We start from the raw sequence: 27,973 nt of genomic DNA, 5'->3' as shown, positions 1-27,973 counted from the left end.
TCTATGTTCATCAGTGATATTGGCCTGTAGTTTTCTCTCTTTGTGACATCTTTGTCTGGCTTTGGTATCAGGGTGATGGTGACCTCGTAGAATGAGTTTCGGAGCGTTCCTCCCTCTGCTATATTTTGGAAGAGTTTGAGAAGGATAGGTGTTAGCTCTTCTCTAAATGTTTGATAGAATTTGCCTGTGAAGCCATCTGGTCCTGAACTTTTGTTTTTTGGAAGATTTTTATTCACAGCCTTTGGGTGCATAAATATTTACAATTGTTATATCTTCTTCTTGGATTGATCCCTTGATCATTATGTAGTGTCCTTCTTTGTCCCTTGTAAAGACTATTTTGTCTGATACGAAATTTGCTACTCCAGCTTTCTTTTGATTTCCATTTGCATGGAATATCTTTTTCCATCCCCTCACTTTCAGTCTGTATGTGTCCCTAGGTCTGAAGTGGGTCTCTTGTAGACAGCATATATACAGGTCTTGTTTTTGTATCCATTCAGCCAGTCTTTTGGTTGGAGCATTTAATCCATTTACATTTAAGGTAATTATCGATATGTATGTTCCTATTACCATTTTCTTAATTGTTTTGGGTTTGTTATTGTAGGTCCTTTCCTTATCTTGTGTTTCCTGCCTAGAGTAGTTCCTTTAGCATTTGTTGTAGAGCTGGTTTGGTGGTGCTGAATTCTCTTAGCTTTTGCTTGTCTGTAAAGATTTTAATTTCTCCATCAAATCTGAATGAGATCCTTGCTGAGTAGAGCAATCTTGGGTGTAGGTTTTTCTCTTTTATCACTTTAAATATGTCGTGCTACTCCCTTCTGGATCTTCATTCAAATCTCAAAATGAACTCACATCAGATTTGTCCTTGGTCAGCAGAAGACTCTCAAACTCAACTATGTTGCTTCCTCCTTCTTACACGTTTTCTCACATCACATCTTTGTTTATCACCTGCTCTACGCATCTTTAAATGGTTCCTACTCCTTCTTCAAGGCTTTAGCTTTTAAGTTGCTTGTGGCTTTGGGTAGAGCTGTGACTAGCTGTCCTTGGACTCATGGCAGAACTCTTCTTGCACTGTTTCTCTTCTCCCAGTCCTAGACAGGCCAATATTTAACCTTAAGAAGTCAGGGGCTTCCCTGGTGGCGCAGTGGTTGCGAGTCTGCCTGCCGATGCAGGGGACGCGGGTTCGTGCCCCGGTCCGGGAAGATCCCACATGCCACAGAGTGGCTGAGCCCGTGAGCCATGGCCGCTGAGCCTGCGTGTCCGGAGCCTGTGCTCCGCAATGGGAGAGGCCACAGCAGTGAGAGGCCCACGTACCACAAAAAAAAAAAAAAAAAAAAAAAAAGAAGTCAGGAAGTTAAACCTCCTTAGAGAGCTAGGCTGTTGCCACACCCTCTGCATAGCCCTGATCTCAGGAAAGATGAAGTAGGTTGGTTTAGATAGAACCCATTCTAAAGGAGAGAGCAGGAGTAATGACTCTCAAGGTCCCCTTCAAGTACAGGGTTGACCGATGTAACTGAGACTGTATTATAAGAAGCCATGTAACCTACCAGTCTTGGAAGGAAATGGTCTTGGAAGGAAAAACAAGGATGCATTTTAAGAGGTTCATGCCTCAGAGTGGTTATGTGGACTCGTATACCTAAAAACATCCAAAATCCTGGAGGTACACAGTGATGTGTAAATTGAGGGGACTTAGCCTTACAGGTAGAGCAGCTGCCTGAGTGAGGGAGGGCAGTGAGGTTGTCTGTGTGCTCAGTGGTTGCTTGTCCTCACTAGGGGCAAATGATTTGACTGAGAGAGAGAATGCCTCTCCTTTATTTTGTCTTGTAATATTGTAATATTTGGGGGTCATTTCCACATCCTGTGTTGTAGTCTCATTGTCATGAGTCTCTTTTCTGAGGATCTTTTTTTCTGTTATAATTGTGCCAAGGACAACAATTCCCCTACACTGGGGAAAAGGGGGTCCTGTTACTTACAACTCCCCAGGAGTGATAGAAAGTATTTGCCAAGAGTTATATTGTGAAAGAGCCATAAGCTCAGGTCCAAACATTTGCCCAACATGTGAGGTAATTTACTATGCAGAATTATCTCAAGAACATGCTGGTGAAGAGATAAGTCAGTATCTCGGAAAGGAAGCAGGCTAAGTTGAGGATTCAGTTGGAGTCTATCAAGGTGCTGAAGGTGCATCTGAATGCTTTGGTTAGATTTTTAGAGACTGAGATTAATATATATATATTCTGAATTATATATCTGAATGATAAAATTCTGAACTATATATATATGTGTGTGTAATATCTATCTATCTGTATTATATGGTAGGAATCTCTGAATATTTGCCAACTAACTAGGAATCTTCAAATTTGACTAGTGTTCTTGGCCTGGTTAGGTGTTATTAGTTCATCTGATGAGTGGTCCCTGGGCTCCCACTCTGGGTCTTACTCTGCGATGGTGTTGGAGATGCACTGGCCCATAGCCACAGCTCTTGGCCTCGTGGGGGTGAGGGTGGAGAGCAAGACTTTAATCAAACAAGCATATAAGCAAATAGATAATTAGAAGTTGTGACAAATGCCCTAAAGGAAAGAGAATGGTTCTATTAAAACATGTGGCTAGGGTCTGCCCTCGGAAGGGTGGTTCAGGAGAGGTTTTCCTGAGGAAATTACATTTAATTTGAGATCTGAAAGATGAACAGGAGTTAACTAGGGGAAGGGGGTGGGAAGAGCATTCAGTCAGGGGGAGCAGATTAATCTTGTTTTGGTAAATGAAGTTCAGGGAAGCTTTGCTGTAAAACATTGATTACTTTCACACACATGGAAGAGCAGTACAGGCTAGTAAAGAGACAGGCTCTGATCCAGAATGCCCGGGTTTGAATCCTGGCCCATCACTTGCTCTGTGTTATTAGGCAAGTCACTTCACCAATCCGTGCCTCAGTTTCCTCATTTGTAAAACCTCATAGGGGGTTGTGAGAATTAAATTGGTTAACGTGCAGAGTGCTCAGACAGTGGCTGGCATATAACCTTCTCTAGTTTATTGAGTATCCACTACTGATTTCTAGTGTGGTGCTATATTAACTAGGGGGAAAATGTCTGACCCTTTAATGTTAAAAATGAGGCTTGGGGAGACTGAGTGGTTTCCCAAATATCAAAGAATTAGTTAATGGAATGTCTGATCTGGGAAGATAATTTTTTAAAAACGTAATGCTTTTTATGTTAAATCATTGCTTCTCTATTCATTCACACAGAGTTCTAGTGGTGCACTTGAGTACTTAAGACTGAAAATGGGTATCTTCTATTTATCAGAGTTTTGCACACTTCTTAGAATTTGTTTGAAAATGGTTTGGGTGTGGCTCTGTGTGTCTTGAGGCTGGTGACTAGATTCAGTCTTTTTGGGGTCACCGGCTTCCTCTTAGAATAGAGTGGTGCATTTGCACGATGTCTAAGTTGATCTCAGTTTGATGGTTGTATTGGCAGCTATCAGCACTTGTCCAGTATATGCCAGGCACTTCACCAATACTGTAACATGGGCGTGGGACACTCATAAATGAGACGCATATGGTCCTGCCCCTGAGAGTATAGATAACTCTACACTGTAATCAATGATTACTCCTCCATGCAAATGGTGCACTGCTTTGGGGAATATATGAGAGCTGTTTGTTGGGCAGTGAAGGGAGCACAACCAACTCCCTGGAGAAGAATTCATCCAGAACACAACAGGGATCTTAGATATCTGAGACATGATGAATTAAAGTTATGATATAAAGGAAGCCCTTTATCATGCTCACCCATGTATGCGTAGGGTAAGGTATGTGTCATGCAGCAAGAATAAAGCTGTGGCTATCCTGAGAGCTTGTATTTTCATTAGAAGTACTCATATTTGGGGAAATTCAATGTGACTTTTGGTATATCTGAGTCAGTGTAATTGTTATCTACATTGTTGTAGTGGAATTCAAGAACTGAAACTTAAGAAGTTTCCAGTTCATTCTGATTCATCATTTGCCATTCTTGTAAAGGTAGATTCTCAGAACCCAAAATCTCCTCTAAGGCTACAAACTCTGTTTCCTATCTGACTTTTAGGCTATAAAAATAGGATCTCATGTGGTAATGCTTTCTGTTTTTCAAAGCACTGTTATCTGCATTATCACATTTGATCCTTGTGTCGTTATCCCCATGTTATAGGTGAGGAAACTGAGGTTCAGCAAGGTCAATGGACTTTCTGCATAAGTGAGACCTAGGTAGGGCCACCTTAAACAGTTTGACCCTGATTTTCTAGTTGGAGGACTTTGTTGATTAGAATACAGGTAAGAAATCTCTTACTGTGCTGTAGAGCCTGCAAACCACAGCCACTGAGCCTGTGCGCCACAACTACTGAAGTCCGCACACCTAGAGCCCATGCTCCGCAACAAGAGAAGCCACCGCAATAAGAAGCCCGCGCACCGCAACGAAGAGTAGCCCCCGCTTGCCACGACTAGAGAAAGCCCATGCACAGCAACGAATACCCAATGCAGCCAGAAAGAAAGAAAGAAAGACAGACAAGACAGCAAACAGCAAACAGACAAATTATTAAAAAACAAAATCTCTTAGGTCATCATTTTTTATACATTAAAATGGCCACCATACGTGCTGGACTTCCAGCAGAGCCGGGTAGGGTACTATGATGTTAATACACAAAGAAGACCTTTCCTCCTAGCATATTCTGAGGTGGAATTACTCCAAGATGTTAGGGGTGCAGGGATCATGACTGAGACCAGCCACAGTAGTAGGTAGGAAGCCAAGGCTTGTTGAATTGTAACTCCTGGGAGTTAGGGTTCTTCTGTTTTGTTAAGCAAATTGCAGGGCATTGTGCAGACAGTGAATTCTTTCCCAGGAGCTGGTGGATGCAGTGAAATTAATACCACAGAGATAATATAGATGTTTTAAAAGTACTTTTTCCCATGCACAACCCAATTCGCATTCTATCCATGCTATCCTGCCTAAAAAAGTAAAAAAATCTCACCGTGGACCTTTCATGTGGCTTCTTTGTGTCATAACTGAGTTTAAAAAATTTCCTCGTATTTGTGTATCTCTTTTCTTACATGTCCAGAACATTCTTTATATATTTAAAGGTAGTCATTTTAATTTAGTTGGAGAGATAGGTAAAAATTTCAAGCTGAGTATCCTGTAATCTTTTGTTTATGTGAAACTCTCAGGTTGTAGATTGTCTAGGGTTGTCATCTCAAGGCTATCCTGGAATTGTTTGCTTTTTTTCTCTTTAAAAGCAACTTTCATCTAATCTTCCCTTATAGCTGGTCTGAGGCAGCCCGCAAGTGACTCTCCAAACACCACTCTGTTTTGTTTCATCATAGCAGTTACCAGCATCCACTGTTTCTTATTCATTCATTTGCTGCTTTTTTCCCCTCTCCATCTCCCCTCCACGTCCTTGTCTTCCTTGCTACATGCTGCAGCCCAGTGCCTCAGACAGAGGCTGACTCACAGAAGAACTCTCCATTGATGTGTTAAATTAATGAACCTCTCTTGACACTATTTTCTGACTTTTTTTTTCTTTTAAGGTTGAAAAATTGAGAGCAGCATGTTTTACCCACCGAAACTCATCCTGGTGCAGGTGTTACTCAGTAAGTAGAAGCCAAGGGACCAAGGAGGGTATTTGATTTCTTGTAAGTCTCATGCATGTTCGGAAGCCAGTTTTATATATTTTCATTTCCCCTTGCTTTGCTGAAAATGGAAACCCCAACCTGGAACTTCATAGTTTTGCTGCAACAGCTATTTTAGAAGCCAGGCAGGAGACTCTTCCTTGGAAAGCTGAATATTCCTCTGCTGCTATTAGAAACAGAATGCCTTTGGGTCCTGACTGGGTGTTTTAGGACCTTCCTATGGGATACAAAGAAAGTTTCTCACTGGTATTCCTGCACTTTAAATTGGTATCTTTAAAACCACAGCTAGTCTCAGATCAGGAAATGAAATTACCAAAGGGAGTCCCAGAATCCCTGTAATTGTCTTCGTGCTTTAGCTACACTAGTCTTCTTGCAGTTCCTCAAATGCACTGAGCTCTTTCCCAATTTTGGATGGTTTCTTTGGCCTGGAACCTTCTCTCCCCACCTCACCCTAGCAAGCATGCCTAAGCCTTCCTTATCCTTCAGGTTTCTCCTTAAGCTCCACTTTTAAAAAGGCTGCTCTGGAGTCTCCTGTTCCTACAGTGCTCAGGGCTGCTTCTTGCTAATCCCATCTCTTTCTAACTTTTTCATCCTTTTGTCCCCTTGTTTTCTCTTTATCCCATGGATATAGCTCTGTTGGAAGAATAAATTAATGAGATGCTTTGCTCTCATAGCTTTTTATTTTTTTCTCTTTTAAAAAAAAAAAATTATTTGGTTGCTCTGGGTCTTAGTTGTGGCAGGCGGGCTCCTTAGTGGTGGCATGTGAACTCTTAGTTGTGGCATGCGTGTGGGATCTAGTTCCCTGACCAGGGATTGAACCCGGGCCCCCTGCATTGGGAGCATGGAGTCTTAACCACTGTGCCATCAGGGAAGTCCCTATTTTTTTGTCTTTTTAAAGTATGGTTGATTTACAATGTTGTGTTAATTTCTGCTGTACAGCAAAGAGATTCAGTTATACATATACATACATTCTTTTTTATATTCCATTATGGTTTATCACAGGATATTGACTATAGTTCCCTGTAATATGCAGTAGGACCTTGTTGTTTATCTATTCTATTTTTCTCTTTATTATTAGTTTTTTAAACTTTGCATGGTGACCTAAACACTGACTCAGCAAAGTGCACAAAAGAATTGTCTTTGCTCTAATTTCAGGCAACATAGCATGTGCACAAACATGCAGTCAGACATACACACACACGTGAAACTGGTATGTATTAGGGAATTTTTTTCCCCATGGAATCAGGGTTATAAAAATCTCAGAGGCTATTTAGACATTTCCTGGGTGAAGCAGCCTGCAGGTTTTTGCCCTTCCATCCAGAGACTTAACAATCCAACTCCGTGTGGAGCAGCCTGGTGACATCAGGGGGTATTGTACTTCTTGGTGGAGAGGTTTTCCTCCTCTGTAGAAAGTCTCAATTTCTTCAGCCATTTCTGTACAAAGGTTACCTATCAGGTATAAGTTTCTCTTTGCTTTGGTTGTTGCTCTTGCTTTCTAGCAAACTCATTTAATTCTACAGACAGTGCTCTTCATATTACATTAAATAAGCTTCTTATACCTTTAACCACACTTAAAGTTGCTCAGTTCTTCCTTACAGGAAAATTCCAGGTCGCTTTTGCAGGTACTTTTGATTTCTTTCAAAAAATAATTCCCTCCAGAGAGTGGAGAGTTCATGTTTTCTTTCACATCCTCCCCACTGCGTGTTGCCTGCTGTGGGCAGGAAGTTAACACTCTTCTCTCGGGGCAACAGCTTGGACGGAGAGGTTGGCACATTTTCTGTTTATTCCAAAATTCGTTCACTTGGCTCTTCTTTGATAGGAGCTGGCCAGCATCTAAATGTGTCTTTCTTGCCATGGTTATCTCTTTGCATAGAGTATGTCCTGTGAAAACAGAAATATCCATGTAATGGTTTTCTCTTTAAGGGAAAAGAGAAATTACTTGATCAATGGACAGATAGTGGAGGGGTACTGCATGGGCTAACCCTAGAGACTGGAAAGCCAGGGCTGAAGGCAGAGCTGGAGGAGGGAGGTGGGGAGGAGGCAAACAAAGGAAATTCAAGGGAGGAGCTGTGCTCTGTCCTGGCCTGATTACAGGGACCTGCACTACAGCCAGAATCAGCCAGCAAATTCAGAGATAAGCTTTTGTAAAGGAACTAAAGAAGGAGAAAGGCAGAGGGAAGCAAAAGTACCTGTTAACTGGCTTTTCAGTTCTCTAACTGAAACTAGGAGCCAGAGACATCCCATTTCCTGTTTATGGATGTCTAAATTCATGACCTGAAAGGAGAGACTTCAGGGTTTCTCCTCTTTTCTTCTTGTTTTGTTTTTGTTTTTGTTTTGTTTCTCTGGCCATGCTTGCAGGATCTTAGTTCCCCGACCAGGGATCGAACCTGCTCCCTTGGCAGTGAAAACGCAGAGTCCTCACCACTGGACCACCAGGGAATTCCCTCTCTTCTTTCTTTAGAAAGGAGATTGCAGGGATGAATTCTAGAAAAGGGGAAGGGACTGGCTAGGAGCACAGGACCAGTTAGCATCTATATAGCATGAAGATTGTAGAACCCCTCTGACTTGAGCTACGTGGGGGAAACTACAGAGTATTTCTCTTACCCTTGGGAATGCCATGCTGGTTTGAATGAAGGGCCTCTGAATACTTTGTCCACGTTGGGTCATCTGGGGTGGAAAGGTGCATATACTTGGAGATGAATACTAGTTTTTGTTGCTGAGTGTATTTGTCTGAATAATGCCTCCTCTTGCCTTTTCGACTTCTGTAGGTTATTTCTTGGGCCTGAATGACTTGATTGTTTCCTCCGTGGAGCTAACAGTCCACGTGGGTGATTCAGCCCTGTTGGGATGTATTTTCCAGAGCACAGAAGAGAAACTTGTGACCAAGGTAGACTGGATGTTCTCATCAGGAGAGCACTTCAAGGTAAGAAGGAGGAAACACTGCTGTGTATTAAAAGTCCCTGGCCAATGGTGTCAGAAGGTGGGGAGAGGGAGAATCAGGTCATCCAGTGCCATGAGACGGGGTTGCAGGAGCTTGGGCTCTGGAGCTTGCCAGAACTGAGCCTCCTCCTAGTCTGGCCTCTTGGCTGTGTAATCAGCTGGGTAAATGACTCAAACTCTCTGACATTCAACTTCCCCATCTGTGAAGATGAAGGTGATTATAATAATGGTAATGCTTACTTTTCAGGACCTTGAGAAGCTAATGGGAGACATGCACATAAAGTTCTTTAGTTCCTTTCCTCTATTTCTCCCATTTGTAGAGTAGCATAGGTGGGTGGGAGGGTGAGAAGAGCGAAAACACATTGGTCTAGACAAAAAGAGTTATGGGCTAGGCACAGGAATGGTGTCACAGTAATCTTTTCTTTGGGGAGGGGGCAGATTCTTTCAGCGCTCCACTGACCCATTTATTTGCTGGGGAATCATCTCTTCCTCCTTCATGGCTGCTTAAAGTTCTGGCATTAGCAGATTCAGCATGGCTGAGTGAAGGCCTTTCATGGGAGCTCTTTGGATTAGGAAACAGAGTGTATTAAGCCTCATCTGAGATTCTGTGGAGATACTTGTATGTCAGGATCATTTGCGAAATATGTCCTAAGTAATATATTATTAACAATAAAGTCCCAATGTTTGCAAATGAAATATTGCTTTTGTAGCTCAGAGCATGTTATCCCTATCATGCTACTGTCACTCAAATTTTTATTACTATTTATTGTTATAAGAGGGAAATACCCATGGTCTAAGTGAAAATAAGAATTCCCCATGGCTCCCCCTCCCAGTCTATAAACCATTCCCTGTTGACGACTCCTTCTCATGCCTTATGATAAGCTGCCTGGAGGAGGGCAGAAAGGACAGCGGTAACAGCCAACATGCTGGGCATTCTCACAACAGCCTGTCTGTGGGATTACATTTGGATGCCATCAAATGCGGAGGCCATGGCAGAACACAGGGTGAAGATGGGAGATGCTTTTCAGAAGTTGTGAGTTTGAATCCCCAGTGTGATCTTCAGAGTGGGTGTTACACTTTACCTTAAACCGTAAGAAATGGAAATGTGCTGACCCTGTTTCTCCAGTTGTCTTTGTATAAAATGAGCCACAGAGCCTCGTGCAAGTTAGTGGATTGCCAGGCACACGATGATGGTGATGGTGATGATGATGTTGTTGATGATGAATTGGGTACCAAGTACTATTTTTTTTTTGCGGTACGCGGGCCTCTCACTGTTGTGGCCTCTCCCGTTGCGGAGCACAGGCTCCGGACGCGCAGGCTCAGCGGCCATGGCTCACGGGCCCAGCTGCTCCGCGGCATGTGGGATCTTCCCGGACCGGGGCACGAACCCGCGTCCCCTGCATCGGCAGGCGGGCCCTCAACCACTGCGCCACCAGGGAAGCCCCCAAGTACTTTTTGATCACAGTGGTGATGATGACTATGCTGCCTCCACAGAACAGGGGCTTTCGAATCCAGACTCCTGGGTCTGGTGCCACGGACTTTACATTTTCTCTGATGCTGTATTGCCCTCCAGGATGATTACGTGCTCTTCTATTATGCCAATATCAGTGTGCCTGTGGGGCGTTTCCAGAATCGTGTGAGCTTGGTGGGGGACATCTTACACCATGATGGTTCTCTCCTGCTGCAAAATGTGGAAGAGGCTGACCAGGGAAACTATACCTGTGAAATCCGCTTCAAAATGGAGAGCCTGGTGTTCAAAAAAGCAGTGGTCCTGCATGTACTACCAGAGGAGCCCAAAGGTACATAAATGCTTACTCAGAGAAAGGCGAAGGGGCAAGAGATTTGGCGTGCAGTGAGGGAAGCGAACTGATTTTGTTGAGCAAGTGACAGCCATTGTGCTCTGTACTTACCACGGAGTGAGTCCTCAATAGAATAAAAATAATGATGATCATTATTTTATTATTACTTTATCATGTTTCAACCTCATGAAAATGCTGTGAAGGAAGTACTGTATTCTCCTTTTCATCTTACAGGTGAGTTAACTGAGGCTTAGAGAGATTAAGTGACTTGCCTAAGGACATATATTTATTAAATGGCATATCCAGTACTTGGACCCTGGTACCTCTGTCAACAAAGTCCGTGTTTTTTTCACTATACCCTGATGCTTCCCATCAGTTATCCACGTTGATGCTGTGTCCATGTTTTGTAGGTAACTATGTTAGGTGTGCTGGGGGATATAAAAGAAATGAGCAGATCTCTGTAACTTCCTAGGACCTCATGTTCCCATTTATAAATGGCTTCAGTAGATTGTTGGTTCTATAGAACACTCAAGGTCCAAGGAACCTGGTGGGCCACACAAAGCATGAGAACAGGGCAGGGGATTGATAGAGGATCTAGTTGGGCAGGACCTCAGGCTTCCACCTCCACTACAACCAAAGTCCTTTTCCTTTTTCCTGTTGTATTCATTGGGCTGCCGGGTAAGATTTCGTTTGAAGAAAGAATTCTGCTGCTTTAAAAAGTTTGAAAACCACAGAATTAGATACATTCTTTAAAAGTGTGAGATACAAGGAACAGTCTTTGGGCCTCAGGAGAGCTTGCTGTTTAGTGAGTGAACTAGAATCTGGACGCCCTGCTCCCTGCCAGCTAGTTTAGGTCCATTCTTTCAATGAGCTCCTTTGGAGCACCCTGTCCCCGTCTCTGGTGATATTCAACACACCTGTTCAGTTGTGTCTCCCCTGCTCACCTGGATATGTGTTCTTGGTCCCATGACCAGCCCTAGACACAATGCCTGGCATAGAGTAAACATTCAGTAAACATTTGTCAAATGAAGGAAATTCTTAAATTAGCATCCCTCACTTGAATCTGACTTCTAAAAAATGGAAGGGTAGAAGGAATTGTAGAAGGTGGCCTCTGGCCTCTCTCCTAATTTTTCCTACTTTTTTCAATTGCATTTTTCTTTCGATTTTAAATCTATGGCTCTCCGAGAAGAAGAAATGAACCAACTGTCTGTGTCCCCCAAGGATTATCTTTGAGTTACCCCTTTCTACTTTGTTCTCTGATGCTGGGCCTGAGGACTACAAGCATGTCCTACAAAACCGGTGCCTATTCCTGCTTAGAAGAGACACAGAGGGAAGGAGCCCAAAGGAGGCAGTTTTAAGAACTGAGTCCATGGGAGCAGGCTAGAGCAATTTTAGGGGTAGTCAGATTTCCCAGTAGCCCGTGGAGCAACTTGTATTTACTTTTCCTTTCCAGCCGGCGTGGGAATAGCTCTAACTCCTGACCATTTGCCTGGTGGCCATCTCCTTCCATGTGAAAACTCATCTAGATTTCCTCCACAAAGTTTATCCTTCAGTTTGTAATTTTTCTGTGTTTCTATTACTTCAACTCTTTTATTCATAGTTCTTATTTTAAACACTGTAGACAATTTTCTTTTTTTCTCTTTCTTTCTTTCTTTCTTTCTTAGGAATTTGCTTCCATTTTATTCTGTGAAAGGATTTTAAGGTATCTGAATGTGTGTGTCCTCAGATTATATAATTATACTGTATAGATATATTGTACAATAGTTAATGAAAAGTATAAAGAGAACAAAAAGTAATTTTTATTCAAACTTGTGCATTTAATTTCAGTCAGATGATCTTCATTTTTAAGATTCAAAATTGAATTAAAGTTTTCATATCAGATGAATTGCTTGAACAGTGTTTTGAGTTTGGTTTAAAATTTTGGAAAATATGTTGTTCAAGGAGAGAAAATATTCTTATTGCTGGGATTCGTGCACATGGTAGGTAGAATAGTATGTGAGCTTTAGGTGGCCTCTGGATCCCTAACTTCATTACTCTATTATTTTTATTCTATTCTAATCTCTTTTCAATTTATAAAGGTCTATGATTCTAGAAGGGAGGCAATCTAATGAAATAATTAAAAGCCCATTTTTTGGAATCACACCTAACAGTGCTTTAAATCCTAATTTAGAGAAAGTTCCTAATATTTGGAAAACAAAATTTCAGTGGTATAGACAATTTTCTTACAAATAAAAATAATATTAACTTCCCATATTTTTGCTCTAGAATCAGCCATCCTTCCACTTATGTGAGGTGGTAACAGTAAAGGGAGTGAGAAAGTGTGGGCTTTGTTTTCACTCAGGCCTGGGTTTGAGTGCTGGCTCTGCCTTTTACTGGCCATGAAGCTCTGGGCTCTTTCACTTTCTTCCTCTATGAAATGGGAGAGTAATAGCACATATCTCAAAATATTGTAAAGACTAGGTGGTATCCTAGGTGTCTAGCACATGCCTGGTGTGTTGAAGGAACTCAGAATGTTCAGTTCTTATTATTGCATTTAAAAAATAGGGTTCAATTCTTAATATACTCATAGATTTAGAAGGTGTTTCCTTCCCTATTGGTATTCTTTGCAGCGAATTTTTATTACTTCCAAAATAATTCCCTCCATAGAGTTTTGAGTTCATAATATTTTCTTTTGCTTTCCTCCCATTGTGCGTCTTTCCTCCTGGGTGGGAAGTTAACGTTCTCCCAGGGACACAATTTGGATGAAAAGGTTAGCTGATGTACTGTGTTCCTTTATGAGCTCCGCTTAATGCTCTCTTGAAGGAACTCTGTCCAGTTAAGACCTAGGCTTGTGTCTCCCTTAAATATCATCCTGCCTTTCTTTTCTTAATTGACTTTGTGGTCGATTTGTATAGAGCACTATTGAAAAATCAGAAGCATCGTTCCAATTGTTTTCTTTTTCAGGGACTTGTTGAAATGACTAAAGCAGTAAACATATGATGGGGTCAGCTGCTTATACAAATAAGCAGGAGGAAGAGACTATTTGTTGGAAAGCCAGGAGCAGGGGAAGGGGGAGCAGATGGGGAAGTGGGGGCAGGGATTAAAACAGAAAGAAAAGCCAAGAGGAAAACTGTCTGTTGTCTTGGCCTAATTAGCAAGCAGTCCTGTGACCTGTACTCTAGCCAGAATTGTCCTAAGCAAGTCCTAAGACAACTTGTAGAAGAATAAAAGAAGTTGAAGAGAGTTACCCGTACCCGTGATTCAGTTTTTCAGCTAGGAGAGCCAGTGGATTATTTATAAGAATGAGAGTTATATAACTTTCCACTTCCTGTTTATGTTAAGCAGATGTGGGTATCTAAGTTGGTGAACAGAAAGTGGGGGGCTTCAAGGTTTTCTGTACTTTCTTTATTACAAGCTTGAAGTGGAGTTGGGGCTTGTGGGAGAGGTTCTAGAAAAGGAGAAGGAGAAAGGAATTAAGAGAACCAGAAAGTGTTTACTGAAGTCAGTGGGACCCCAATGTTGGTAGCTAGAGGGTATTGTCTTATCCTTGGGGTATTGTGTGGATTTGAGTGAGAGACCTCTGAGTATTTTGACCACACAGAATAATCAGGATCGTCTGTGGAAGGAAAGTGTGCAGTGTTTGGTGGTGACATTGATTTTACTGTTGAGGACCTTTGGCTAAATATTATCTCTTCTAGAAGTTCTTTGGCTTCTATAGATTATACCTTAAGTTTGACTTGATTTATCATTTTATCCCCAGAGCTCATGGCTCATGTGGGTGATTCGACTCAGATGGGATGTGTTTTCCACAGCACAGAAGAGAAACACATGACCAGGGTAGACTGGATGTTCTCATCAGGAGAGCACACCAAGGTAAGGAGGAGAAACCCTCATTGTGTATAAGAAGCCCCTGGCCGATGCTGTCAGGACAGAGCGGGGAGATCAAGAATGCAGGCATCAGGTGCCATGTGGTGGTGTTGTGAGGGCTTGGGCTTTGGACCTTGGCAAAGCTGGGCCTCTCAGCTCAGCCACTTGGCTGGGCAATTTCAGCTTCCGGTTGGGAAAAATGACTCTGATGAAGATGAAGAAGTAGATGCTGTTGCTGCTCAGCTTTTCAGGTTGTCAGGACGCATACAGGAGACAGCTGGTGTAAAGCATTTGTACAGGACTTGACCACTGCATTTTAGTTGAATTCCTCTTCTCTCTTCCCCTTTTCGTAGAGCCCATGGGATAGCAAGGGGGATGATTTTGGTGGCCTAGCCAGGAAAGCAATGGGCTAGGCATAAGCGCAATTGCATTCATATTCTTTTTTTAAAATTAAAAAAATGTTTTTGATTTTTATTTTTAATTAATTTTGATTGGAGTAGAGTTGCTTTACAATGTTGTGTTAGTTTCTACTGTACAGCAAAGTGAATCAGCTGTATGTATACATATAACCCCTCTTTTTGGGATTTCCTTCCCATTTAGGTCACCACAGAGCATTGAGTAGAGTTCCCTGTGCTATACAGTAGGTTCTCATTAGTTATCTATTTTATACATAGTATCAATAGTGTATATATGTCAATCCCAATCTCCCAGTTCATCCCATCCCCCCTTCCCCCTTGGTATCCATGCGTTTGTTTTCTACATCTGTGTCTCTATTTCTGCTTTGCAAATAAGATCGTCTATACCATTTTGCATTCTCATTCTTTTTTTAAAAAAATTTATTTATTTAATTTATTTATTTTTGGCTGCACTGGGTCTTCGTTGCTGCGCGTGGGCTTTCTCTAATTGCGGCGAGCGGGGGCTACTCTTTGTTGTGGTGTGCGGGCTTCTCACCGAGGTGGCTTCTCTTGTTGCCGAGCACGGGCTCTAGGCGCACAGGCTTCAGTAGTTGTGGCGCGTGGGCTTCAGTAGTTGTGGCGCATGGGCTCAGTAGTTGTGGCACACGGGCTTAGTTGCTCCACGGCATGTGGGATCTCCCCGGACCAGGGCTCGAACCCGTGTCCCCTGCAATGGCAGGCGGATTCTTAACCACTGCACCACCAGGGAAAAGCCCTCTTATTCTTATTTGGGTTATTTTTGTGAGTTTTCTTCTGTGCCCCATTGCCCCATTTATGTGATGGAGGGAATTTTCTTTATCTTCATGGATGCTTCGAATGTTGGGATTAGTAGGTCCTGGGGGCCAGGTTGAGGAGTACTTCATGGGAACTCTGAAGTAGTAAACAGCAAGTTAGTTCATTAGACCAGTAGATGTCAACTATGGCATAGTGATATCCTGATGAGTCAAAGTGTGTTGTAAGAGACATCTCGGGTAACTTATTGTTAGTAAAAGTTAAGGTACAAAGTTTAGAAAAGATTTAACTTTTATAAATGAAGACATATTCCAGGTCATCCCTACAAAAAGTCATTTATACTCACTTGATTCCTATATGCTGAGTGGGTCAGAAATGGTGGCCTCCAGATGTAGAGAACAAACGTATGGACACCAAGGGGGAAAGTGGTGGGGGGTGGTGGTGGGATGAATTGGGAGATTGGAATTGACATGTATACACTAATATGTATAAAATACATAACTAATAAGAACCTGCCGTATAAAAAATAAATAAAATAAAATTCAAAAAAAAAAAAAAGAAATGATGGCATCATGGTGGGGTCTGGTGAATTACATGTAGTTCCAGATTCACCTCTGGAAACTCGTCATGCATTTATATGTCATCCACCAATTGAGACACTGCAGAAAATAGGATGAGAGTTGACGTTTTGGGTTGTGAATTTGAATCACAAGAGACAAGCCAGGTCTTTTCATTCATGTTTCTGTTTGTATGCCCATTTCCTTTTCTTAAAAGCTTTTAAAAAATAATAATATTTATATAACTTTATAAAAAATTCCAACACATTTATTTAACAAGTGTTTTTAAAGCATCTGCTATGCAGTGAATACTCAAAGCTCCTGCCCTGATGGGGGACTTACAGTCAAGATGGAGGGACAGAACCGAGGGGCAGGACAGGAATAAAGACGCAGACATAGAGAATGGACTTGAGGACACGGGGAGGGGGAAGGGGAAGCTGGGACAAAGTGAGAGAGTGGCATGGACATATATACACTACCAAATGTAAAACAGATAGCTAGTGGGAAGCAGCCGCGTAGCACAGGGAGATCAGCTCGGTGCTTTGTGACCACCCAGAGGGGTGGGATAGGGAGGGTGGGAGGGAGACGCAAGAGGGAGGGGTTATGGGGATATATGTATGTGTATAGCTGATTCACTTTGTTATGAAGCAGAAACTAACATACCACTGTAAAGCAATTATACTCCAATAAAGATGTTAAAAAAAAAGATGGAGGGATATACATAGTAAAACAATGAAGAAATAAATACATGATATGTCAGGTAATAGTAAGAGCTATGGAGAGCAAGAAAGCAGGGTTTTGTGGTTGTTATTTTATGTAGGTGGTCAGGGAGACCTCACCAAAAAGGTAACATTTGAGCAGAGGTCTCAAGGAAGTGAAGGAGGCAACCGTGCATCTGTCTAGGGGGGAAGAGTGTTCCAGGCAAAGGAAGCAGCAAGTGCAAAGGCCCTGAGGCCAGTACTCAAGGAGCAGCAAGGAGACTGGTGTCGTTGGAGTGAAGTGACCCAAGTAGGTGAGGAAAAAGCCAGTAGAAGATGAAATCAGAGAGGAGATGGGGGTGGGGCAGCTCATGGAGGACTTTGTACTTTTAGGAGAAATGGAGGGCTATTAGAGGGTTTTGAGCAGAGGAGTGATACAATTTAACTTATATTTCTAAAGGTTCATCTGCTGAGAATAGACTGTAGTGGGAAGTATAGAGGGATACAAGTTGAGAAGCTCTTGTAGAAATCCAGGTGAGAGATGGTGGCTTGGACCAGACTGTGGAAGAGGTGAGAAGTGGCTAGATTTGGGATGTATTTCGAGGGTAGAGGATTTGTTGTGGGATTAGATGTGAGTTGTTCAAGAAATAGAGGAGTTAAGGATGACTGCAAGATTCTTAACCAGAGCTTAAGGAAGAAGACGTTGCCATTTACCAAAATGGGATGGATAAGAAGGAACTGGTTTGGGGGAGAATTTTGGAGTTCAGTTTTAGACATGTTTATCCAACTGGATATGTCATAAAAAGTAAAGGTGTACTTTTACTTTTTTTACTGGAGAAATGCAAAAAACTGAAAGTCTCTCATTCCCACTTTCCTCATCCCTCTCTTGAGGTGGAAGAGTTGTTTGTGGTTTGGTGGCATCCTGCACAACTATGTGCCCGCAGACACGTGTGTCCATGGATTTGTGTTACTTAATACCTTCTGATAATACCTTTACTGTTTCCACACACAGAGTCTGTGAGTCCTGAGAGCTCCCCCTCTCAACCTTCCCCGCGCCCCTCTACCCCAGCCCTTCAATCTCATACGTTTTACCTTTCCCTTCTAGGAGGAGATTGTGTTGTGCTATTACCCCAAACTCAAGGCAACCATGGGATACCCCCAGAACTGGGGCCGCTTCCAGAACCGTGTAAACCTGGTGGGGGACACTTCCCACAACGATGGCTCCATTATGCTTCACAGAGTGAAGGAGTCTGATGGAGGAAGTTACACCTGCAGTATCCACCTGGGGAACCTGACAGTCAGCAAAACCACTGTGCTGCACGTGATCCTGAAAGAGCCTCGAAGTATCTAACATTTGGTTGGAGAGGGAGGAGGGGCCTCATAGCTGGTAGGCAGGGCCAGGACTAGGGTGAGGCTGGAGAGGCTTCTAGGGTGCAAAATTTAAGGAGGCATCACTCCCAGGTGCTGTACTTGCCCGAACCTGAGAAGCCCAGCACTTATCAGGCACTTGTACCCTGTACTTGCATGACCTTGAGCGTGATGCCTCCTTAAATCTGGTGCCCTGTGCACCTTACTTGCCTCACCCTAATTCTTCCCTGCTGGCAGGTCAAGGGAAAAAAAGCTAATATTGAGTGAACACCACCCCTCTGCCAGACCTCACTCATTAGTGTAATATACTAAGTTAAAAGTACAGGAGCTCAGAGATGGATTGGAGTTGTTTTGACTTGGCTTCAAGGGAGATGCTCTCTGCTCTGTAGTGGAAAGGAAGATGATCTCGAGCTGGTGAGAGACAGCAAAGAACAGAGAGAAAACAGGAAGGGTCAGAACCAAAAATAGAGGGGTTTTCTGATCAAAGATTCTGTATTCTGGCGAAACACTGTGTATTAAGGCCATTGGTGTGTAGGAGAGTAAAGACTAAATTGTGTTGACTGATAGAGGTTGATAAGTAAGGAGTTCAAGTTAAACCATAACCCAGTTAGCAGTCAGGATGTGGCCTGTGGACTTTGCCTTTTGCTAGGGACCCAGGGCTTGGCTGTGGTTGGTTGGGGGCAGGGATAGAGGTGAGGGTGCAACGCACCCCAGTACCTCTGGCCAGAGACTTAAGTCTATGGAGGCGCCTTCTTGCCAATAGCAAAGAATCCCAGCTGGAGAGGGAAGCAGACAGATGGCTTTCTTCACTCTCAGAAGTCTTAGCTCCACTTCACAGAGAAAATAGAAGCCATTAACGGGAGCTCATTCAACTTTGGAGCCCTCCCCGCCCACAAACGGACCTACATCCGCTCCCATCGTCATCCCTGCCCTGCCATCCTGAGCTCCCTTCCACCCAGGGCTTATCTGAGCCCCTGTGCTCAGGTGGTGCTCTTTCTTCTTTCTCAGGATCCCACAACATGGCTCTTTAAGCCCGTACTTTCCAAGGGCTTCTACCACTCAGCACAAACATACGCTCCACTCTTCCTCTTACCTGTGTCCTTGTCTCCTTTAGCTCTCATCCTATATCTTTATTTTTCTTGAAACAGCTTTATTGAGATACAACTCACATACCTTACAATTTACCCGTTTAAAGTGTACACCTTGATGGTTTTTAGTATATTCCGAGTTGTGCAACCTTCCCCACAATACGTTATGTATTTCTTTCTTTACACAGCCAGATAGCTTGCTAAAGGGCTGGACATGGTGTCTCCTATCTCATCTCCCATTAATTGATAGCACACTGCATTCAGTCTTCTGCTTCTACCTCTGCTCTAGCGTAGATCACCAATGGTACTCTAAAGGCACATCCTTGACCTTCTCTACCTCAGTAGTATTGAATACCATGTTCTATATACATTCAATATATTCTCTGTTAGATACAACTTTATCTGTCTGCCTATCTATCTATCTATCTCTATGTATTATATGAGCTCCACCCAAATATTCCACAAATACTCAAATACAATATATCCAAACCTACCCCTCTCACCTCTCCCCAGCCCATCTCTTCAACCTCAGTTAATGCCACCACCATCTACACGGTTATCCAACTGGATGCCTGGGAGTTGTACTTGATTCTTCCCTTTCCCATGACCCCCAGTCTAACAAGTTGACAAGTCCTGTCATTTCTACTACTGACTTTAAAAAATATATATATCTTTATTGGAGTATAACTGCTTTACAATGTTGTGTTAGTTTCTGCTGTACAGCAAAGTGAATCAGCTATACGTATACGTATATCCCCATATCCCCTCCCTCTTGAGCCTCCCTCCCACCCTCCCTATCCCACCCCTCTAGGTGGTCACAAAGCACCGAGCTGATCTCCCTGTGCTATGCGGCTGCTTCCCACTAGCGACGCATTTTGCATTTGGTAGTGTATATATGTCGATGCTACTCTCTCACTTCATCCCAGCTTCCCCTTCCTCCACTGTGTCTTCAGATCTGTTCCCTACGTCTGCGTCTTTATTTCTGCCCTGCCGCTAGGTTCATCATACCTTTTTTTTTAGATCCCATATATGTGCATTACCAACCCGTATTTGCTTTTTGCTTTCTGACTTACTTCACTCTGTATGACAGACTCTAGGTCCATCCACCTCATTACAGATAATTCAGTTTCGTTCCTTTTTATGGCTGTCTACTACTGACTGGATCTGCCTCCTCTCCCATCTGTCACCGCCGCCTTATTCTGGCTGTCTCATCCCCGTCTTGGACTGTAGGCCTCTAACAAGTCTCTGCTTTCATTCTCAGTCACTACCCCTCATTCTTCATGCAGCTCTGAGTGCCATCTTTCTCAGTAACAAATCTCAACTGCTTATAATCTCTCAATGTCTTCTCCGTTGCCAAAGAAAAAAATCCAAACTCCTCATTGAGATAATCAAGGTCCTGCATGACTTAGCTCCTGTTATTTATCCAGCCTCAGTCCCCACCACACCGACAAACACAACCTTTGAACCAGACCCATGGAACTCTTGCTAGTTTCTAAAAGCACCATCCTGTCACCTAAAAGCACCTAAGAAGGCCTCCCTCGTGGCGCAGTGGTTGAGAGTCCGCCTGCCGATGCAGGGGACACGGGTTCGTGCCCCGGTCCGGGAAGATTCCACATGCCGCGGAGCGGCTGTGCCGGCGAGCCATGGCCGCCGAGCCTGTGCGTCCGGAGCCTGTTGCTCCGCAATGGGAGAGGCCACAACAGTGAGAGGCCCGCGTACCACAAAACAAAACAAAACAAACAAACAAAAAAAGCACCTAAGAGCTCCAGACCTTGGGTATAAAGTCCCTACCATCCTTCCCCATACTGTTTGCCAAAAAAACTTTGATGTTTCCTTTAAGACTCAGCTTAAACTCTTAAACTTTTGCTGACAAATTCTCAGGTTCTGCTCCCATAGAATTGGGTACCCTTTTCTCTATGCTGCTCTGTACTCTATATGGACAGCTCTCAAAGCATCTATAAGCAGTCTGTGGTTTTCTGTTTACATTGTCTCTCTCCTTGAAGGCAGGGACCGTGCACTATTAGTCTTTGTATCTTCTGTGCCCAGTGATATCTGGCACCCAGGGGGTGTTTGATGTGTATGTTCAGAGTGAACTGAGGAAATGAGTGAAGGGTGCCATAAGGGTGGAAGTGCTTTACTTTGTATCATGACTATGGGGCTGAGTGTTGTAGAGCAGGCTCTAACATGTCTGTTATTTCTGTCATTTGGTAAACCACATTTTAAGATAGAATTATTAATGTGAAAGGAAACTCTACTGTAGGTGAGGTGATATTCTCTTTTCCCACCGACCTTAGTCTACATTTTAACGGTAAGCGGGGGCGGGTGTGTGTGTGTGTGTCAGCAGACTTTGGTTCTCAATCTAATGGGGACAGCTGGAGTCCTAGTGTTTCAACATGGAGTGGAGTCTGACCTTCTCCTCCCACTTCTGACGTAGCTGTTGCTACTTGGCCTAGAACTGGTGAGGCTCCCAGCTCTTTTCTGGAATACTGAGGCCCTGTCATTACTTCTCTCCTTTCCCAAGCATTGGTGACCTCAATAACCCTCAGACCTGAGATCCTGGGCGGTAATCAGCTGGTGATCATTGTGGGAGTTATCTGCGCCACTATCCTGCTGCTTCCGGTTCTGATATTGGTTGTGAAGAGGACCTATGGGGATAAGAGGTACAGGGCTGCTCCCATCTCTTGGGCTGGGGGGCTGGAGGTGCCTCTAGCCTGAAGTGGAAGAGAGTGATAAGGCTCTAAGTGTGCCATTTTCACAGAAGGGGGTGTTTTAAACCAGAATCATCTGTGGTTACCACATTAGACGTCATCGTATAGCGACCCCACCCCCTTTGCTCACTGTTATCCTGAAAGGCCTTGCACATTCCCACACCATCCTCATTTTACAAAGATTACAAAGACTTACAAATGTTGGTCCAAGTAGAGCACAATTAAGAGTGTAAATCTTATGCAAGAACCGTAATGGTGCTGTTCAATGCCTGAAACGATTTTTGGATTGTCCACAGTATGTATATACTTCGTAGAGAAGCTCAGACTTTGAGGGTTGTCAGTGGCTTTATCTGAAGGACCACATTTTAATTATGAGAAGCTACTTTTGAATGAATGGCCTCAGGTCCTAAATTATTTATTGTTGAAATGTGTTTTTAAAGGCTTGAAATTCTACCAGTACCTCAGAAATACACCGATGCTCTGGGCACGGGCACTAGTGTTTCACTGGCTGTTGGCAGGCTCATATCCTTCCGTTTATCCAACTATTGATGAACTATGTTGCTAGGGCAAATTGACTCTCTTTTTGAAATAGTGTCAATGGGCAAGAACCCCCATTAAGACTGAGGAGTGCTGACTTTTGGGACTCCTTTCCCCGTGGGACATGTATTATCCAGAAACTGCTGCTGCCTGCTAGGTTTGCACTTGACTCCCCGGGGGCTCTCTGACTTGGTTTTGAGCTTGAAGGTCTTTGCTTTGGGCATGTGGACAGCACTGAACCAAGAGTTAGACAACCTGGCTTTCCCTATCAGCTCACTTCCCTGCTCTGGGCCTCAGTTTCCCTCAAAATGAAGAGCAGCATTTCCATGTCTGTCTACTAGTTTATTCTAAAGAAATAGTCGGACGGATGTGCCGAGACTTGTGCATAAACGTGGTTGCTGTAGCAAAGATTATAATTAAAAACTGAAATCATTCTCAGTGCCTGTCAGAAAGGTAATGATTCAATGAATTGGTATTCCATTCAATGAAATACCGCATGGCTCTGTATGTAATGATGGAGAAAGATGTCCGAGGAGTAGTATTATACAATATATAGAATGATCTCATTTTAATAAAAAAGCATATTACGTAATTCTCTCTTCAGCAGCATATATACTAAATATATTTTGTGTGAGCATACTTATGTTTGCATTGAGAGAGGTTTGGAAGGATAATTCTAAAATGTTAATAGTGCTATTTGAGATAAAAGAAAAGGTGGGTGCTAGGAGGGTAGGGAGTTTACTGGGGCTTCAATTTCAGACCGTCTACATTTCTGTATTATTTGAGTTATTTTACAATCAGAGCATACAACTTTATAATCAGAAAATACGATTAAAATATTTCTACTCTGAGTCCAAAAAATATACATTCCTTTCTAGCTTTAACCCTGGTTGTTGTTATTTTTCTTTTCTCGCTCCACCTTAGGCCAAAATAGGAAAGAAAGGAAGCCTATTTAGTGGCAAATGCAGAAGGCAGGTGGTCGAGCGATCAAAGGCCAAGGGCAGGGAAGGGGCCGGAGCTCCCAGCCCTGGGTGTTTGAGGGGATAATTCTGCTTGGCCTCCTCCCTGGAAGAAAGAAGCCGGAAGCCTTTGAACTGGTGTCTCGCTGAGCTTCTGCTGCTTCCTGCTGGCTCAGCTCCATCTCCCCAGTCCTCGGAAATGTTAAGATCGAATCCCATGGCCCCTCTCTATTAATTTACTTAAAATTGTTATGGGCAGAAAACTTGTTAGTGTGACAATAGAGAGGTTGAAGCTGTCGTTCAGCCTAAACTATCTCCAGATGCCTTTCTGCTCTCGGTGAAAGACATGCATCTCTCAGATCTCAAGCGGAGCTGGGTAGCGTGGGCTGTAGGTGTCTGGGAGTAGTTCCTAACCTGGGGTCTCTCTCTTCATAAAACTCTGTGTGGTCTCATGTTGTCAGCCTTGGATATACGGTGCTGGCTGGGTAATTCCACATGCTTTTCATGCCTTTGCAGTTCAGTAACTTCCACGACCTTGGTCAAAAGCCTGGAGAACACAAAGAAGGCAAATCCAGAGGTAAGAGAAGAACTCTGCCATTTTGCTGCTGTGCTCAGTGAGGGCAAGGTGGAGGCTGCTCCAGGATTCAGGTGGTGTGAACTGTGTCTCACTCATCGTTATGTCTCGGCGCATCCAGTGCCTGGCACAGAGCAGCGGCTCAGAAAATCTCCATCACTGCAATGAGTCCCTGGGAGAGTGAGTGGCGTGGGGTGGACAGGGCCAGTCCAGCAGCCCAGTACATCCTTGGAGGACCCTGGGAAAGTCCCAGTTCAAGCCCAGCTCTGCCACCTCCCTGAGCCTCAGTTTTCTCATCAGTAAAATGAGTTTAAGGACAAACGTATTTGCCCCGTTGTAAGGTTCAAATAACATGATGATAGGCAAGTGCTTTGTAATCTATGAGGCATGGTATCAATATAAAGGATGATTATGATCCATTCCAGAGTTAAGTGAAGGAGTTAATTGTTCAGATTAAATATTCGGGGACCTTTAGAAAGAGAGGATCAAGAACTTTTTCAACCATATTAGTTGTGATAAATAATTGCTACCAGGGACTGAGAAATGGATTAGTTTCCTTGAACTCTTTTTTTCCCCTTTTGTTCTTTCTTTTCTTCCCTCCTCCTTCCCTTTTTCCCCCTCCCTCCCTCCTTTCTTCCCCCCTTCCTTCCTTCCTTCCTTCCTCCCTCCCTCCCTCCCTCTCTCTTTCTTTCTCTCTCTCTCTTTCTTTCCTTTGAAAAACTCCTCTTATCATATTTACCTTTCCATCTTTTGGGCTGTTTGTGACCCAAGAGTAGGATTTTCTCACAACATAATGCGGGGGACTCCAGAAGTCCAAGACTTTGTCAGTGGATGATATCACTTCTCCAAATAGTGACAGGAATGGGAATCACAAAGTACCTCTGTCCTCACAGATGTGGAGTTCAGTGAGGGCTGTTCCTGGCATATAAACCATCTGGAAGAGATGATGACAGTTAGCTGCTGATGGATGCCGTCCTGACATGACTCTAATTAGGAGGAAATAATCACAAAGTACAAATAATTTGGCAAGATAAGAATTTTCTGCTGCTACCTCAATGCCCATCCAAACAAAGGTGTTTGATTTTTTTTTTTTTGGCCACGGCATGCAGCACATGGGATCTTAGTTCCCTGACCAGGGAGCGAACCCGTGCCCCCTGCATTAGGAGCGTGCAGTCTTAACCACTGGACGCCAGTGAAGTCCTAGATGTTTGACTTTTGAACCAAAGAATTTGGTTCTTAAGATAGTGCTCTTTGCTGATGAGCTAATTTTCTTAATTTCCAGGAAGTCTGAGGACTGGAGTATCGTGACCTATGATAATTCTCTAGCTCTTAGTAACCCTCTGCCCTACTGATTTTGGTGGTTGATGCCCTGGAGAACCCCTGTCCCCTTGAAGAGTGGTAGATAGCCTTTTCTCTGGCGTGTAAGACTTGTTGAGTTTTAGGAATATTTACATGATTTTCTCCCCTCTAGAAACATATCTACTCCTCAATAACCATGCAAGAGGTGACTGATGAAGAATCAAGTGGGAAGTCAGAGGCCACCTACATGACCATGGTGAGGAATATTCTGGGTCCACCCAAGCCAGGCATCTGGAGGCAGAAAAAGGAGCTGGGAAGGATATGGCAAACTCATGGGGGATGCACATTGCTAGGTCCCCTGGGGAGGCCACTCTGCTGAGGGCAGAGATTTTTCTAGGTAGTAGGAAAGGGTGAGAAGCTGAAGCTCTGCTGGATAGAAAAGTAATATCAAACTTGTCCTTGTACCCAATTTCGAGTATTATGAGTATCTCTAGGGCTGGAGAGGATTGATCTTAGAGGCAAAAGGAAGTGCCTTCATGAGGGTAGGCAAGATCTCTGCCTCATCGGTACAATACTGGTTTAACACAGCATAGTAAAGAGGGGGCTGTAAGATCCTTGCACAAGCATCGTGTCACAAGGGATGGTTTTCCTTCCTTTCAAAAGGTGCCTTCCAACTCTTAGATTTTTAAATTCTGTGACTTATTATACCTTGACATAATCTAATTGCCGGCAAGGCTTCATGCTGAATTTCATGGAATAATACAGAGTCTGATTCCTACTTTCTCTTTGCTCAACTGTCCAGGGAAGTCCAGCACCTAAAAAAGACACTTGCTGTGTAGTGAGTAGGGGTAAGGACAAAAGGACTGAGCTGGCGAGAGATATGATGCTATTTGTAGACTAACGATAGGCACCCCAGCCATGGAGGGAGCCGTGTTCTGCTGGGTTCAGGAAGGCTGGCCTCCTCTGTTTATAGGATGACGGCTTGTGTTTGTTCCTGTCACACCAGCGCTAAGGACACATGACTTCCAGATAATTACAGCAGAGAAAGGTTCTGCCAGGGAAGTGTGAGATCAGAGCCCTGGCCTGGCTCCACCAAGGGAAACATAAGCTCCCCTCTGAAGTTGAATATAGTCATTCCCCTCCCCCCATCCTTCTCCTGTTATAGACATGTGGTGCTACAGTGACTGCCAGAGCCTCATCTTAGAGACCTGCTGATACAGCTAGCTGCACAGTGGCTGCTGGGGAGTGTGTCAGCCACCTGGGTGGTACTGTTTGCAGATAGTCTGTGGGGCAGAGATGATGGAGGAGGGAAAGCCAGCTTCAAAGCCAGCTTCCCCATGTTCACTGCCAGGTGCTTGCGATTTAAACTTTGCAGAAAATGGCAGCCCTGTCCCCTTGAAATGGTTCCAATAAAGCGAGTGTGATGAGAGGCCAGGGCCACAAACTCAAAGCCCTTCAGGGGTTGTCAAGTTATTTTAAAACACTATGTACCAAATTAAACAAGCCCGTGGGTGAACTCTGGCCTGCGTACCACTTGTTTGAGACCTCAGGTAGGGAGGTGTTATCTGAAAGAGAGCAGGGTAACAAAGAACCTTTGCTTCTTGATTAAATTTACTTAAATGAAGGGGGCACCACGCCGTGTCCCCTTTCTGAGGCTGTAGAGCACAATGGTAAGATCGCAGGCTTTGGAGTTGGACACACCAGGGTCCAAATCTTTACCCTGACTCAGAAGCTAGTTCAGTCTTAGACAGGCAACTTAGCTTCTCTGAACTTCAGTTTCCTAATCCTTAATGGGAACGATAAAACCTGTCTCTCAGGTGGTAAGGATCAAATGAGACAGTGCATGTGAAATTAGAATTGGGCTGGACAGATGGAAGGAGCTCAATAAATGGTTAACTATTATGATTGAAATGCTTCTTACAAATGTGCTTTGTTTCTCTCTCCCCACAGCACCCAGTTTGGCCTTCTCTGAGGTCAGCACCAACTAGCCCATCTGACAAAAAGTCAGATGGGGGAATGCCAAGGACAGAGCAAGCCTTTTGAAAAGAAGGGGGAGTTCCCTTTGCCCTTGGCCGTGGCACAGACTCTCTCTTCCTTGTGTCCTGAGTCCATGTCAGACCCCCTGCCCTCCAAGTCCTCCTCCGGCCTCATTGCTTGGGCAAAGGACTGAAGATGGAGGGCTTGCAGCTTGGCAGAGAGATGGGACAGCTCTGGAGGAACAGGCCCTGATTAGGGGGAGCATGGACTTGGTCCCTCTGGAGCAGGACACTGGCCCTGGGGACCCTGACTGAGCTGCCCCAGAGGCCGCAAGCATCCCATCAGGTCAGACCCTCTGCTTGGACGGTGCTCTTTGTGGATGGTTACAGGGAAGAATCACAGAGATAAAAACCAACCCAAATGATTTCTTTGGCCAATTATCCCTAAATAAATGCAGTTTGTGGAAATCATCCTGTGTTTCTACCCTGGCTGAGGGGCAAGTGGAGTCTTGGTGAGGACTCTATGGTCTGGAACTCCTGAAACAATTGAAGTGACTGGAGGAAAGACCTGCTGTGACTTACACACTGGGGTTTTGAGGGGGTGAATGGGGTTGGAAGTGGGGTATGAATACAGCTCTTTGATTTAACGCACTGCTTCTTGATTCTGGCTGGGTTTCAGAGTGGCTGGTGGCTCTTTGATGGGCTCCACCAGAGGTGTTCTGGTTTGGAATTCTTGGGTGGAGCTGGGGCACTTGCCTTTTACAAAAGTGACACTCATGCGTCGCCAAAGTGGACAGCCGCT

General features: G+C 43.8%; 1 protein-coding gene across 2 annotated transcripts in view; it reads left to right on the top strand.

Moving 5' to 3' along the window:
• The window catches only part of JAML (junction adhesion molecule like), a 29,547-nt gene extending 1,905 nt beyond the window's left edge, over positions 1 to 27,642 (top strand). The window contains exons 3-11 of one of the 2 annotated variants that reach the window (XM_024751704.1): positions 5,534 to 5,596; positions 8,404 to 8,558; positions 10,149 to 10,374; positions 14,114 to 14,226; positions 17,768 to 18,005; positions 21,640 to 21,778; positions 23,839 to 23,899; positions 25,368 to 25,451; positions 27,146 to 27,642. In XM_024751704.1, coding sequence (XP_024607472.1) covers positions 5,554 to 5,596; positions 8,404 to 8,558; positions 10,149 to 10,374; positions 14,114 to 14,226; positions 17,768 to 18,005; positions 21,640 to 21,778; positions 23,839 to 23,899; positions 25,368 to 25,451; positions 27,146 to 27,238 — 1,152 coding nt within the window. In that variant the 5' untranslated portion in view covers positions 5,534 to 5,553 and the 3' untranslated portion in view covers positions 27,239 to 27,642. The remainder of the gene's footprint in view (positions 1 to 5,533; positions 5,597 to 8,403; positions 8,559 to 10,148; positions 10,375 to 14,113; positions 14,227 to 17,767; positions 18,006 to 21,639; positions 21,779 to 23,838; positions 23,900 to 25,367; positions 25,452 to 27,145) is intronic. The other variant, XM_024751705.1, reaches the window with a different exon arrangement.
• Positions 27,643 to 27,973: the final 331 nt, after the last annotated feature.

Source organism: Neophocaena asiaeorientalis, unplaced genomic scaffold, assembly GCF_003031525.2.
Source record: "Neophocaena asiaeorientalis asiaeorientalis breed wild unplaced genomic scaffold, Neophocaena_asiaeorientalis_V1.1 scaffold479, whole genome shotgun sequence".
Taxonomy (NCBI): Eukaryota; Metazoa; Chordata; class Mammalia; order Artiodactyla; family Phocoenidae; genus Neophocaena; species Neophocaena asiaeorientalis.
This window is presented reverse-complemented; position numbering and strand designations above follow the sequence as displayed.